Source organism: Aethalodelphis obliquidens, unplaced genomic scaffold, assembly GCF_003676395.1.
Source record: "Aethalodelphis obliquidens isolate GAN/ISIS:26980383/991018 unplaced genomic scaffold, ASM367639v1 scaffold81, whole genome shotgun sequence".
NCBI lineage: Eukaryota > Metazoa > Chordata > Mammalia > Artiodactyla > Delphinidae > Aethalodelphis > Aethalodelphis obliquidens.
This window is the reverse complement of record NW_020838025.1, coordinates 2649156-2663720: the sequence shown is the minus strand read 5'-3', so window position 1 is coordinate 2663720 and position 14565 is coordinate 2649156. Positions and strand designations below refer to the sequence as shown.

Below are 14565 nucleotides of genomic sequence, written 5' to 3'. Positions count from 1 at the left end.
CTTGGAATGAAAAATTGGGGAAAAGGAAGGGTCTTTCTTATTTGGCAAAGTCAGTGATGTCGCTAAAAGATTGGAGAGCAGTGTAATTTAATAATTTCTATATAAAACTGATAGCCAAAATTTTGGACATCTGTTATAGTTTAGAAAACTATTTAAGCACCAGTCATATGCATAATATACACTATCCAATCTAGTGGGTTTTGATGGGAGATTTACAAGGGAAATATTGAAATGGGACCTTGAAAACATTGCATGATATTATACTTAAAGGTTTATCATAACCAATAATAAATGTTACTTTAGAGATGTAAAAATAGGGTTTACTTTCCTATATTTGTAGGCATGTGTAGGATCTAGAAGGTATAAATATAGCAAATGCTTCATGTAAATAAAAAGCAATGGTGTTATTATTCTTGAGCTGACGTCATCAAAATGTTTTACCTCTTTGATTTCCATTACTTTCTTTTCTGTTGCTGAATGAAAGACTTGCCCCTTAAAGCCTCTCTGTATTGTCTAATTTTGTTTTTTATTTTTAATTATTATTATTTTTTTTGCGGTACACGGGCCTCTCACTGTTGTGGCCTCTCCCGTTGCGGAGCACAGGCTCCGGACGCGCAGGCTCAGCAGCCATGGCTCACGGGCCCAGCCGCTCCGCGGCATGTGGGATCTTCCCGGACCGGGGCATGAACCCGTGTCCCCTGCATCGGCAGGAAGACTCTCAACCACTGTGCCACCAGGAAGCCCTATTTTTAATATATATAATGTATTCTCTTTTTCTGTATAAAATCACCTTTTCTTTACTTGTGATCTGTCTAAATCACAGAGGCCAGGTCAGTGGAATCCATAGATAGTCCAAGAACCTCTTGACTCACTAGGGCTCTTGTTGAAATGGATAATGTGAAGCAGAAATTTAACTTTATGGTGTTCAATTATTTTCTTTTCTGCTGTTGATCCTATAGTACAGGTTCTGCTGAGGGGGAAAAAAAAAGAATGACAGAGAAACTGGAAGTTATTCTAAGTTTTTTCATTACACTTCGGAAATACTATGTGGATTAATCTTCTCCAAGATTAGTTGCTTATATTGTGAAACATCTTTTGCTTTGCAGAACTCAAGGGGGTTGAAGCATCCGTTTGGTTCTGACCTATTGTGGATAAAGTCTTCTGTGTTTGGTGTGAGCAGTGATTAGAAAAGCACGCACATGTAACGATGATCAGGTGATGGTGTAATGGTTACCATTACCTCTAGTGTAATGGCGAAGAGTTCCAGCTTCGTAGTTGGGCTGTCTGGTTCAGTTATGTGTACTTGGGTGAGGACCCCTTTCCTTCTCCTTTGGAGAGGTATTTAAAGATGGAGAGCTTTTGCTTTATCAATGCACTAAGAGCTAGAATAGTTCTATAAAGAACTGCTTAAACAAGTCTTCCAAGAGATTGTTGAGGAAAAAATTATGTACTTTTGACTTAAGAAGTTTACCTCCTTTTTACCTTCAGGAAAGCCCTAGAAATATAATATAGACAGTCATGCTGTAATCCACCTAATAATGGTATGATGATGAATGGGGTACTATCTGTAAAACATTTTGTATTTCTCAATTGAAAGGCATGCGCTACAAACAGAGCTCTAAATTTTATTATGTAAATGTTAAGGCTTTTAATTATTAGCCAAGATTGAAGACTGTCTGATTTGGATACCATAAAACTTCAGAAGTCTTTCTGCTCCAAACAGTTTAGAAGTCTGACAGTTGCTGTACCGAAAAAAATAATGAAGCAATTTAAAAAAATAATAGAAACATAGTGATCTGGCATTTCCAATTTTATGATGCTATAAAAAAGCAGCCAACAAATGTTGGACTGTTTAATGATACTGGCACCTACCAAATGTCACTGGGCTTTCACAAGGTCATGGGAGACTCTGGTTTGGCTTAGGGATGCTGGCCAGACCCATCTTTGGAGCCCAGGAAGACTGGAAGAGTGGCAGACCATAGGTGCCAGCTAAACCCTTTATAGCACTTCATAGATGGCTACACACTTTTGTGGGATTCTGTGGCATAGAGGAGGCCAGGAGTAGAAGGAAAAAGTGAGACCGTTTCTTCTTACAGCATCCCATCAAAAGCAACTCTAAATATAAGATCCCTGTGGGCCCTCTCTGAGGAGGCTAAGATTTCTTCAGATGAGTATCAGCTAAAATTGTGTGCTGATATAACTGTTGCTGTCACAGTTGTATGTATATCTGATCTCTCACAGACAAAAGCTGCTGGAGAAAGGAGTGGTATTTTTGTAACAAGAATGTGTGTGTGATTTGTTGCCTTTTTCCCTTTCTCCACCTCCTCGGCAGCAGCTAACCCGACTCTCTTGCATTACGTAATACTTATCTAGACGTGTAGAGTTTCAGTTATGCCATTTTCAAGATGATTAATGGGAGTTGTGCAATTAAAGCTCCTAAGTTCTCTGGGAAAAAAGTCATAGTATCCCGATGTTTGAGTTAGAGTGCGTTGATATTGCGTCAGCATTGAGGATATTTTGGAGTCTTGTAAATGTCACTGTTGGTTTTCGTGTCCAAGAATCGTCGTCATCAAACTTAGGAATGTTCTATAAAATAGTGCCTAGAACATTTGAATACTGGAGAGGCCTCTTTAAATAGCTAGAAAAGTCTAACCAAGAATCACTTCCCTAAAATCAGATTAGACTTGGATGTGAAAAAGTTTAATGCCCAGGAAACAGTGTCTGTTACATTCTTTTATATCCTTTCAGGCCATGGTAAAATTACAAATTTAAACTCAATAGATTGTGTGTATGGATGTGTATGTGTGTTAGTACTTTTCTTTCTTTTCCTGGCAGTCTCAATAGTTGTTAAGCCACAGTTTATATGTAAAGATGAACTTTTTATGGGGTCAGGAAAAGGAAAAAAATCAAAATTTGCATTATATTGCATTTCATTTGAAAGCACTTCAGATCGGTAGTAAAATAAAATAAAGAAATAGGGAATATTTCAGTGAAAATACATTTATAAATTTCTGCTTCTTTTTTCTCTTACTGATAGGAGAAAATTCTCTCAGGTCTTATGTTGACCTGAGTTCCAAGCATTTGTCCTTATGTTGATTGGATGAAGAAATAGCAATTTACACCTAGAAAGTTAAGCTTTAAATATTGATTAATGTTGCTATATTTACTTTATGTTAAGTTTAGGAGACTAGAGATTAACTGCCCAGCAAAATAAGAGGAGAAATGACTCCTTTCTCCGTTGTTCTATGGGGATGCTAAGCATTTGTTCCTGGTGTTACCTGAAAGTCCAATGAGGAAATTAAAACAGAAATTGTGTTTGTTTTAAAGAGTATTTTGTAGCATTTTTAGATGGTAAAACTCTGAAATAAGTACAAGGGTGCACTTATAATCTGGCTTAAAGAGGCATAATATTTGAGAATAAAAAATGAATAGGGACTTCCCTGGTGGTCCGGTTGTCAAGAACCCACCTTCCAATGCAGGGAACGTGGGTTCAACCTCAGGTTGGGGAACTAAGATCCCACATGCCACAGGGCAACTAAGCCCACATGCTGCAGCTAGAGAGCCCGCCTGCCACAACAAAGACCCAATGTAGCCAAATTAAAACAAACAAACAAAAAATGTAGCTCAAATTAAAAAAAAAAATTCCTGTTAATATGTCAATACTATCTATTTACTATGTAGTATACCATACTATTTAAAAATAGTAAATAGATAGTTTTGACATATTAACAATGTGTATACTGCAGTTGACCCTTGAACAACATGGGTTTGAACTGTGCGGGCCCACTTATATGCAGATTTTTTTTCAATAAATACTGCAACAATGCCACACTCTCTGAGGTTGCTTGAACTACAGATGTTGAACCTCCCATAACAAGGGCCAACCATATGATTATATTTGGATTTTCAACTGCGTGAGGATTGGTGTCCCTAACAACCAACCCCCCATCCCGGCCCACTGCATTGTTCAAGCGTCATCTCATTTGTGATATACTATAGAATACTATTTGTAAGACAAAACAAAACAAACAAACAATAACATCAAACCAGTGAAATCCCCCTGGAGACTTTCTAAGAAAAAAATGAAGATATCTGTTTTCACTACTTTAAGAATTTCGACTAAATGATAGTACAGCGTTCCTTTAGGTTTTTTTTTTTTTTTTTTTTTTTTTCGGTGCGCGGGCCTCTCACTGTTGTGGCCTCTCCCGTTGCGGAGCACAGGCTCCGGACGCGCAGGCTCAGCGGCCATGGCTCAGGGGCCCAGCCGCTCCGCAGCGTGTGGGATCTTCCTGGACCGGGGCACAAACCCATGTCCCCTGCATCGGCAGGCGGACTCTCAACCACTGCGCCACCAGGGAAGCCCTCTTTTTAGGTTTTATTCTATAGGTTCCTGAAAGTTCTCATGTGTTTTCTCAAAGGATGAAATAAAAATTTTAGTCATATATCTTAAGTTTCTTAAATTTGCAACAAAAGCAAAGTCTGAGTTTGTAGTGCATACACTGATCTTAGAAATAGGTATACAGTTGGGGTGAACATATATGGTGTGTATATGCATAATTACATACGTACACACGTATCCATTTACATATGATTAAAAACTACACTATGCAATGGGTCCACCAGAATTCCAGTTGGCAGTTGGCAGTCAGAAATCTTTATTTTGGCAGTCAGAAATCTTTATTTTTCTGGTTCTCTGGCTACTTAATTTATCTTTCTCAATAGCTTTTTTTCAAAGGAGAGGGTACATGTCTAACTTTTAGTTTTCCTGAAAAGACTTTCTGGGAAATCAAGAAAATGTTGCTTGCCCTTAAAAAAGTCAGTTTCTTCAGTATTCTAGTTAACAAGTGAATGGAGCTATTGATATGATTTTGGAATTTAATTATTTAGTCTTTGATATACCACAGTCTTTGTTTTTATTTTAAATAAAATAATTTTATTTAAAACCAAAACAAACAACTACTGAACTTCACATATTCCTACTTTGAAAGTTTTTGGAAGCTGCAGCTATTAGAATTTTGCAAAATTGGAAGGAATAACTGGTCAACCACCCACTCCTTTAGAGCCAGGTTTTATAGTACAAATCCATTATCTTATGTTTGAGGAAATTCCCAGAATAAAGGATCCTACCATTTAAATGTAAGAATGAAAATATTTAAAGCTACTTACAAAAAACTTCAGGTTAGCAGGTTTTAAATTATGTGTGCCCCTTTTACTGACTGTTTGTGTCCCCATAAAATGTGTATGTTGAAATCCTGTCTTCAGTGTGGCTATATTTGGAGATGGGGCCTCTAAGGAAATAATGAACGTTAAAGTAGTTAAGGTTAGGGTCCTGGATGTGGGGTCCTGATCTGACAGAATTGGTGTCTTTATAAGAGGCACCAGCAAGCGAGCGAGCTCTCTGCGTGCCTGCACCAAGGAAAGGCTATGTGAGGAAATAATAAGGGGATTGTCTGCAAGCCAAGAAGAGAGCTCTTACTGGAAACCAAATTGTCCAGAACCTTATTCTTGGACTTCTAACTTCCAGAACCGTGAGAAAATACGTTTATGTTGTTGAAACCACCCAGTCTATGGTATTTTGTTATGGCAGCCTGAGCAGACTAATACGGCCTTCATTAAAGTCCATTAGGTATAAAGCAGTGGATAACTCTCAGCTGGAGATGGTTTTGCCTGCCCCTGACCCCCAGGGATGTTTTGGCAATATCAAGAAATAATTTTGACCGTCATCACGGACTGCAGGAGTGCTGTCTGCATCTAGCAGACCAGGCCTGCTGCTAAACACCCTCCAAGGCCAAGAACGGCCCCACGACAAAGACTAGGCCACCGAAATGGCAATGGCAAGATAGCCACCCAAGTGTCAAGAGTGCTGAGGTTGAGAAACCTTGAACTTCTTTTTAGGATGTGTATGTTCTTTAAGCTGACAAGGGGCTTCCCTGGTGGCGCAGTGGTTAAGAATCACCCCGCCGGTGCAGGGGACGCGGGTTCGATCCCTGGTCCGGGAAGATCCCACATGCCGTGGAGCAACTAAGCCTGTGCACCACAACTACTGAGCCCACGTGCCTAGAGCCCGAGCTCCACAACAAGAGAAGCCACCGCAATGAGAAGCCTGCACACCGCAACAAAGAGTAGCCCCTGCTCGCCGCAACTAGAGAAAGCCCACGTGCAGCAACGAAGACCCAAAGCATCCAAAAAATAAATTAAATGTTTAAAATAAATAAATATAATAAAATAATTTAAGCTGACACAAGTCCTTTATGGAAACAAGTGAATCATAAGGAGATATATACATTTAAGAGCTACAATATCCTGTGTGTTAGATGCAATTAATTTGTTTTCAATATTTGCAAAAGCCAATAAGCTGTAATTCCTAGAGCTAATTAAACTTATATCATTCCCTAAATGAAAACAAAACATTTGAGCATATATGCATGTGTGTGCATATTTGTGTGTGTATAAAATATAATTTTTTCTTAATCACCTTTTAAACTGCCGTACATTTCCTACCACTAGGTACTTATACTTTTCAAATAAATATTATATATGTAAATTTACTCACCCTTGCCTTAGAATTGATCATTTGCAAGCATGGCAGAACCATAAAAAAAATCATTTTGGAAAAGCGTGAAACTATTTCTTGACTGCAAAGGGTTTCTTTCCCCCTTTGGCAAAATTTTTCTGAGATAGTTGTATTATCTTAGCAGGAAAAAACCCCCAAAACCAACCAATCCAGTAGCAATTTTCAACAAGAAGCTCCCAGCTTCCTTTGCCAGAGCTTCTGGCCAATATCTGAGCAGTGAATATCTTCAGAAAGTGCTTCAAAACATTTGCATATATCAGCTGTTCCATAGGAAATATTAGTTTTAACAATTGAAATAAATGGTTGCAGTTTGAACAGTCTACCAGAAAACCAGTACTTCCAATGAAAGTTGGAAAAGACATATGCGTATTAGCTGGTACCCCTATAATTTTTTTATTGCCCCTTTCTTTTCAGAGTCTATGCAAATGTGACTCAGTAATTTTCATCCTACCACATAGTTACCATTGGCAACTTAATAAGGTGACTTTTTACATTCTGACCTCATAGGTCACTACAGTCCTTTTATTTTAGATGGAAGAAGTGTAATTAAAAATGGGAAATTAGTGTTTCCAGTTTTCAAATATAATGTTGATTTTTTCTTTGTCTTACTAAGTTTGGCCAACTTCTAAGTAAGATGTTTTATTTTTGATTGCTAGCTAGTTCTTAAATAAATATTAGAAATAGCAGAGAAATAGTTTCTTATGTGTCTAAATTGCCATCTCTAGTTTCATTCAGTTTTTATCTTTATTCTACAATTTATACTTCACTATATACATCACATACATATCATTTTAGATATATATTATATATGCTTGTACTATGTGTGTAATCACTTTAAAGTATACTTAATTACACTATAATATTTAAAAATTAATCAGGCATTTATTTTGAGACTCAACTAATCTAAATGTACATCTTCCCTTGTTAGAATCACATGCTTTGTACCAATTTCAAAGGCTAATGAGAAAATCCTTCAATTCACAACTTAACAGTTTGTAACCTCAGAAATTGAGGATTTGATGACTTAATCTCTCATTAGCCTCAAATGGTCTACAAGGGGACATTTTTTACTTTTTCTGGGCAGGTTACTTATATTTAAAGATGGTAGAAAAATTATTAGAGAAAAATGGACTCATTCTGGATCAATATTTTATTGAACTTCCTCCGTTTCCTTAAAATATACAGTATATGCATTACAATGATGTCTTTGGAATCTGTGTTGTGTTAACTTATAAAAGGCCTCCTTGAATGGAGTCTAAGATATTTATGGTATAGGCAGTATAGTGTGGCCTGCTAGTCAGCTGGCCAGCTCACTGAAAATAAGATTCAGGTGCGATCAACAGAAGTAAACCGCAGAAGCATAACATTGTGAGAAATGTATTCGAAGGGCATTTTCCCTTAGTGGATGTCGCAAATAGAAAATGATGATTAAGGGGAAAGCTTATGTTATTGATGGTTGACATGTACTGTCACTGAGTTTTGCTACTTGTATTATTTTTAGTACCGTTAACAGATAGGGTCCTAGGTTAAGCAACTGCTGCTTGTTATTAGCTTGAGAACTTACGGAAAGAGAGAGAAATTATTAATATTTATTGCCAGGCTGTTATACCAGGAGCCATGTATGAGGCTGGCCCACTATCTCGCTCAATCCTCATACATCACCCGTGAGCTCAATGGTATTGTTACTATTTACAGGAAAGCTATGGTCACTCTGAGAAGTTAACTAACTTCCATAAGGTCACACGGCAAGTAAGTAACAAAGCTGTTGTTTGAACCAAGCTGTGTTTGGTCAGATGTACGATTATATGGCAATAAGGGGAACTGCATGTAGCAATCAAAACTGAATAGAAACTTCTTCATGTTTTTGCATTAATCCTAGCAACCCAGTTTATTGTATCTTGGGGTGAAATCTCTGATGATGTAGAGTAGTAGCTCCTATACAAAAATCTGCATATGTGAGTACAAGATACTGATTGAATTTCTGTTTTTAGATTTTTTAGAATGTATTGTCACTGTATAGATTTTAAAACACCAAGTACATTGAATCCCTACACAAATCTTCCTCCCTAGTGAAACTTGCAGGCCTCATGTTACTTTTTCTCCTTTTATTGTGGCAGGCTTTATTTATTCTGTGTTCAAATTTCTGGCCTCTGAATAAAAGCATCATTAGGTTAGTACAACTCAGAGTCAAAATTTGGTATTAGATCTAGTTTTTATTCTGTTATCTTCATTGTCTCCAGAATGGATTTACAGTAGAATTCATCTTTAAGCATTTAGTAAGAAGTGTTCATTCATTCATTCTGCAAATGCTTATTGAGGTACAGTGCTGGGAACTCAAGCGATGGATGAATGTGGAGAGGTACCAATGTCGTATTTACCTGAACTCTCTAGAAGGGTTGCTACTGGTGGTTTTCCTCAGAGCTTAGGCAATTCTCTGGAAGAGGATGTTTATTCTGACTTGCTTTTGACCTCTTTATTTGTCAAACCACAACTATTCAGCAGCATAGTAAGCATTAAATACGTTTTGACCTTCCTAAGAAGCTAAGTTTATCTAATATCAATTGCGGAGGCTACTCAGTTATTTTTTCCATACGTGTCAATGAAAAATTCACGTGGCTTTGCATAATTGTGTTCTGTAGTGTTTTCTGCTATATCAGAATAACCTGGAATACCGTTAAATGTAGATCCCTGGGCCCCAGACCTATTGCCACAAACTCTGCGGAGGAGGCTTGGTAGTCTGTGTACTTTGCCACAAAATGTCCTCAGTTGATGATTCTTAGGAACATAGCTTTTTGAAAGTGAGGCTGCAATCCAGTCAGATCAAGCTAAGCATGGAAAGGTGGCCTATGTAGGAAGTGTAGTAGAATGGCATTTTTCCTGAGTAGATGTAGTAAAGACAAAACGAAAACCAAAGGTCCGAGTTTCTATTAAAAGTTTTGAGATGCGGGGATACAGAATACATGGTGGTTTGCACGTGGTTTCTCTCCTTCGTTATTTCAATCCAGGCTGTATTCCTAGGCAGGAGAGCCCTGGTGGTTTATGTTCAAGGGAGGCACTAGAATGAAGTGCGAGGAAGACCAGTGTTAGTGTTGACAAAGCAGGGTTCAGGGCCCAGGGCTGTCTCTGTGTTATTTATGGAACTCTAGAAACTGATCTGAGTCAATTGACAGTAACTGAATCTTCAGAGTGGATATAACCCTGCTTATCTGCACTTAAATAAATCCAATCTTAGTAAGAAATGTGATGTGGAGATACTGAGAAGCAGAATTTCTCTTAGAGACAAGTTGTTCTTTGTACTGAAAAAGCAGGTTTTCTTTAAAAGACCCCAACTGGATATCCCTGAAATCAGACCATGTGTCATCCATGAGTTATTTATGTTGGCCAGTCATCCCCTGTGGTTTATCTTGTGACTCGAAGTGTTGCTTTTATGAAAGTTGTTTTGCATCCAGATGCTTTTACGCTAATATAATCACGATCTCAACAGATGACAAGCATGATGATTTCAGATGGAATAGGTCATAGATATGTAAATGTTACTTTACTTGTGAATTTATCAATAGCCATAGCTAATAAATATTATAAAAGTTACCTTCATGCCAATATTTTGTTTTTCTCTTACTGTGTATACAATTTAAAATGCTCTGGGAGTGGTGGTAATAGCAGCTTCTGACCTTCCTCTGCTCCTTGGAGAGTGCCAGGCAGTACCGAGGGTGTGACATAGACATTATCTTCTTTAATCTTAAAAATAAACTTATTCTTTTGTAGGTTATATAGCAATTTTGAAATGAATGAAAACCCTGAGGCTTAAAGAAGTTAGTTTTTTATTCAATTCGTGCAGCTGATGAGAGAGAGCTAGGCCTCTACCCCAGGTCCTGAGGCCTGTAAGATCCTTGCTATTGACCACTGTTCTCTACTGCCTCCTGACTTAAAATATTATTAGTAAAGCTTTATTACATAAAGCTTGTTAAAATAAAAGGCAGCATCCTGTGATATAAACTTATGAACTTATTCCTAAAAAGCTTAATCAAAACGAGCCAGAAATAAATCATTCAAGTTAGAATTGTGACAGATTTTCTCACAAATATGAACATCAGTTTTCTGCGTCCATTTGCAGTACAAGGTCAAATTATGGTAAATAGATTTTTCTTAGAAAAATCAAAGAAAGCTCAAGAAGGTGGTTGATGGCTTCAATTAAATCTTTCTTTTACCCTCACAAACAGCTCTAATTAGATTTATTGGTGAAAGAAGTTGTCAAGGTGGTAATTCATGAGATAAGTTACTATCAATATGATTTGACAATAATAATATGGGTCAATAATAATATGGGTCAATCCCTGACAATATTGCATAATACAGACTTTAATAAATATATTTTGATGAGAAGAATCATCCCAAAAGAAAGGTATATTCACATTTCTTGTTTTATAGTAACTTATTTTTTTTCTCCATTTTATACTCTAAGTTTTTTGGAGGGTAAATATGTCTGTTTCTATTGTTGTATAATTCTTGGGTGATGTAGACTAGATTTACCACTGGAAGGTTAAAGGCTACATTTTTCACCAATATTTCACTATACTTACTAATCTCTATACACAGTGAGGAATGTGTGGAAATCTTCTTCTTTTCATCTGTACATTTCTTAATATATTGGCTTATAACGCTTAGTAGTAATTTTAATGTTACTTCTTGTGAGATATATGTAAAGGTGTTTTACTGAAGATAACAGTGTGCCTTGAGTCCTCTAATTTCATTCCCTTACGACTCAGTACAAGTAAAAATAGATGGTAAAACTTCATCATTCTTTTGGGTTCATTAAAGTTAACCAGAAGATGTTATGGAAGGAGCCTAACATTTTATTTGATAATTCTGTGTTTTAATATTCCCCTGGCAGTTTGTAGATTTTTGAACTTGGAACTAGAAATATTAGTGCTAATATTAAAATACAGGATCTTCTTTAAGCTTGAAACTTTTTTCACATGTCTTAATATCTCATTTTGATAATACACTAGAGTGAATTCATCATTTACTTGAAATGTATAATAAAGTGATTTGGACTTTTTTCATTGTGTGAAAGACCCACAGTAGATTCAAGTGACGGGTTTGCGTCATTATGATTTTCTTAAGATTTGTGGATTTTATTATTTTTTTAAGGTGATATTTTCTGCTTTTGTTTCTTAGGGTCGTTGCTCCAGGGAGAACTGCAAATATCTTCACCCACCCCCCCACTTAAAAACGCAATTGGAGATAAATGGGCGCAATAACTTGATTCAGCAGAAGAACATGGCCATGTTGGCCCAGCAAATGCAACTAGCCAACGCCATGATGCCCGGTGCCCCACTGCAACCCGTGGTAAGCGTGTTCTCAGTTCTCGTTCCTGAAGTTTGTCATTCTGAGTGCTCACTTTCAGTGTTAAAGTGGTGATTGCACTAGATCAACTGAACATAGGTAACAGTATCAGTTACCTAGCATTTTCTAGCCAAACTAGCAGTCAAACCCTGGAAACAATTTTCACACCGTAAAGTTACTCATCTTCTGGCTAAATCATGTGGAAATTTACATTACAGCATGTTTGTCCCTCAAAACTCCCTTCAAATTAAATCCTGTGACTTGCAGACGTTAAATGGTCTTTTTTTAAATGGTCGTTAAACTCATCAGTATAGTCAAGGTGCATTTTCAGGCTACCTTTAGCAGTAATAGTCATTTTAAAAATTGGTGTATATCATCTTTAATGTTGAGAAAATGTTTCCCTTTCCTCTCTCCTTAAAGAGAATCTATACAGTTCTCTTTCTTGAAAAGGAGCCTTTGTTATTCTTTTAAACTTAAATTGAAACTAGTTTATAGTTACAAATGCTAGGAAAATTCTGACAGTGACGAATCCGTATCATGGACCTCGAAGTCTCATCAAAGGAGACCTAATCAGGAGAGGCAGAAACTCCACGAGCTTTTAAGAAAAGAGCAAAATTTTATAAACTGTAGGTGGTCATATGGATTTAATGTTTACTGAGCCGTGTATGTACGTAACCTTTGATTCTGAGCATATTTATTTACTTATTGTTTATTTGTTTGGATTTGGGAGGAGGGTGTATGTGACAAATGACTTTAATAACCTTTACTCACATTTATCCACAAAAATGTGAGAGATTAATATCGTAACTAATTTTAGGGTACAAAAGATGTTCTGATGTTAATTGTGATATAGTAATTCTGTATTTAAATGCATGTTGAAATTTGCAATGATCGGAATATTCCTGTCACTGACTTATATGCAATATTATGGGGTCATGGAAACGTGAAGACCCACATTTTTCTGATAGCTAACTGTAGCATGTATGCTAACTAATTTTTTTCCTGATACATTTTAACCCCTGAACTCAATGTAATTATTATTCTCTCTTAGAACTTAATGAACCAATCATTCCAAAAAAGAGGGGGGGATTGCATTTCGAGGTGGGAGGGATCTCCAAATCCAATCGGCAGTGATACCAATTATCAATACTATACAGTTGAGGTGAGAGAATATTATAATTCTGTCTGTTTTAACTTGATATATTTTTTCCATTATTGGGGACTCAGTTAAAAATATGATATCTTAAATTTATTTCTGTGACACCTGTTAATTTCACATGTCTGTGTTGGGATAGCATGAAGATTTCCATTTGGTTTAAAAAAAAGTTTAATCATTGTCTCTAGCGTAAAATATAGGACAAGAGTTTTCTTTTACACTCGACTCTCACATATGGTTTCAAAGATCTGATAAATCCTTGGGGTGGCTACTACGATAGTCAATATAATATCTCTCCTTGATGTGAGACACTTTGTTCCACTTAAACATTTAAAGCGTGCTGACCGGCAGGCTCTACCCTCTGGGTGACTGGGAGAACCTCTGAGATCAGCAAGTGTGGTTCCCAGATGGCAGAGAACAGGTCATGACAGTGAGTTCCTCACTGTGAAGGCTTGGCCCATCTCCTGAGTTAGTCCTTGAGTTTTACTCTCAAGGCCATTTCAGGGTCATCGTATGTGTAATCCTGGGACAAACTCTAAACACCATTTATGCTCATGTGTTTGAAATGCTAGTAACAAATATGTGTTGTTTAAAAAAAAAATCAACAAGTCACAGATTTCTGAAACCATCAGAAAAATTACCTCATTTTCTGGTGTTATTGTTGGAAAATTCTCTGCTTAGACGGAGCATTTATTTTTATTAGTTGTGAGCCCATTCAGGCTTTATGTTAATTTTCCCTGATATGTCTAGATTTGAATGTGGAATTACTCTTCTGCTAAAGGCATCCTGAGATCATAGTCTAAAAGTAGACTCCATTCGAGTGACGTTTTTGTACTGAGTATAGAAGTCATTTTAATTATTCAATTTTAAAGCATTTAGGGTTTTAATGACTGTAGAGAAGGCTTTAATCCAGGAAATTTGCCTTCAAAACCCCACCTGAGACTTTTCGATCCTTTTTGTAGTCAGCCCTGTTTTGATGAGGATAATGATATGGAAATGTATATTCATATCAGAATATAAATTCAGAAATAAACGAGATGGTCATAACCAGCTGTTTACTGGAACTTTAGTGCTGGGCCTACAGAGAGGGATTATAACACAGCCAGGTGACTAATATGGAAAAGGGTTGCCACTCAGAAGAGGATGGCCACTAGAATAGAGGGTGGTGTTTGAAGACGTGGTATAAACTTGGATCCAACCCAGGTAGTAGTGATAGGAAACATGAAGAGGGGAAGAGGCTAGCGAGGTCTAATCAAATTCAGAAGCATCTAGCATTATGCCTGGCATGTAGCAGAGATTTAAAAAATTGCTTGATAAGTGAAAGAAAGAATGAAGCAAAGAGTTTCCCGAACATGAGAAGAACAGGCAGAGGTTCAGGGTAGTTTACCCGTGCCAGAGTCCAAAGGAATTATAACTGGAACCAGAGCACAAGCCCAATTATAGAGACTGCAGCATCGAATGGGAGTACGGGTGGATACCTATTAGTAGA

The 14565-nt window shown here is 37.1% G+C and overlaps 1 protein-coding gene across 21 annotated transcripts in view; it reads left to right on the top strand.

Annotated features, from left to right (window-relative positions):
- MBNL1 (muscleblind like splicing regulator 1) overlaps positions 1 to 14565 on the top strand; it is a 201911-nt gene that overhangs the window by 149245 nt on the left and 38101 nt on the right. For 15 of the 21 annotated variants that reach the window (XM_027092780.1, XM_027092761.1, XM_027092773.1 and 12 more), the window contains 2 exons: positions 11753 to 11923; positions 12972 to 13082. In XM_027092780.1, the coding sequence (XP_026948581.1) occupies positions 11855 to 11923; positions 12972 to 13082 (180 nt within the window). In that variant the 5' untranslated portion in view covers positions 11753 to 11854. The remainder of the gene's footprint in view (positions 1 to 11752; positions 11924 to 12971; positions 13083 to 14565) is intronic. The other 6 variants (XM_027092774.1, XM_027092771.1, XM_027092769.1 and 3 more) reach the window with 1 other exon arrangement.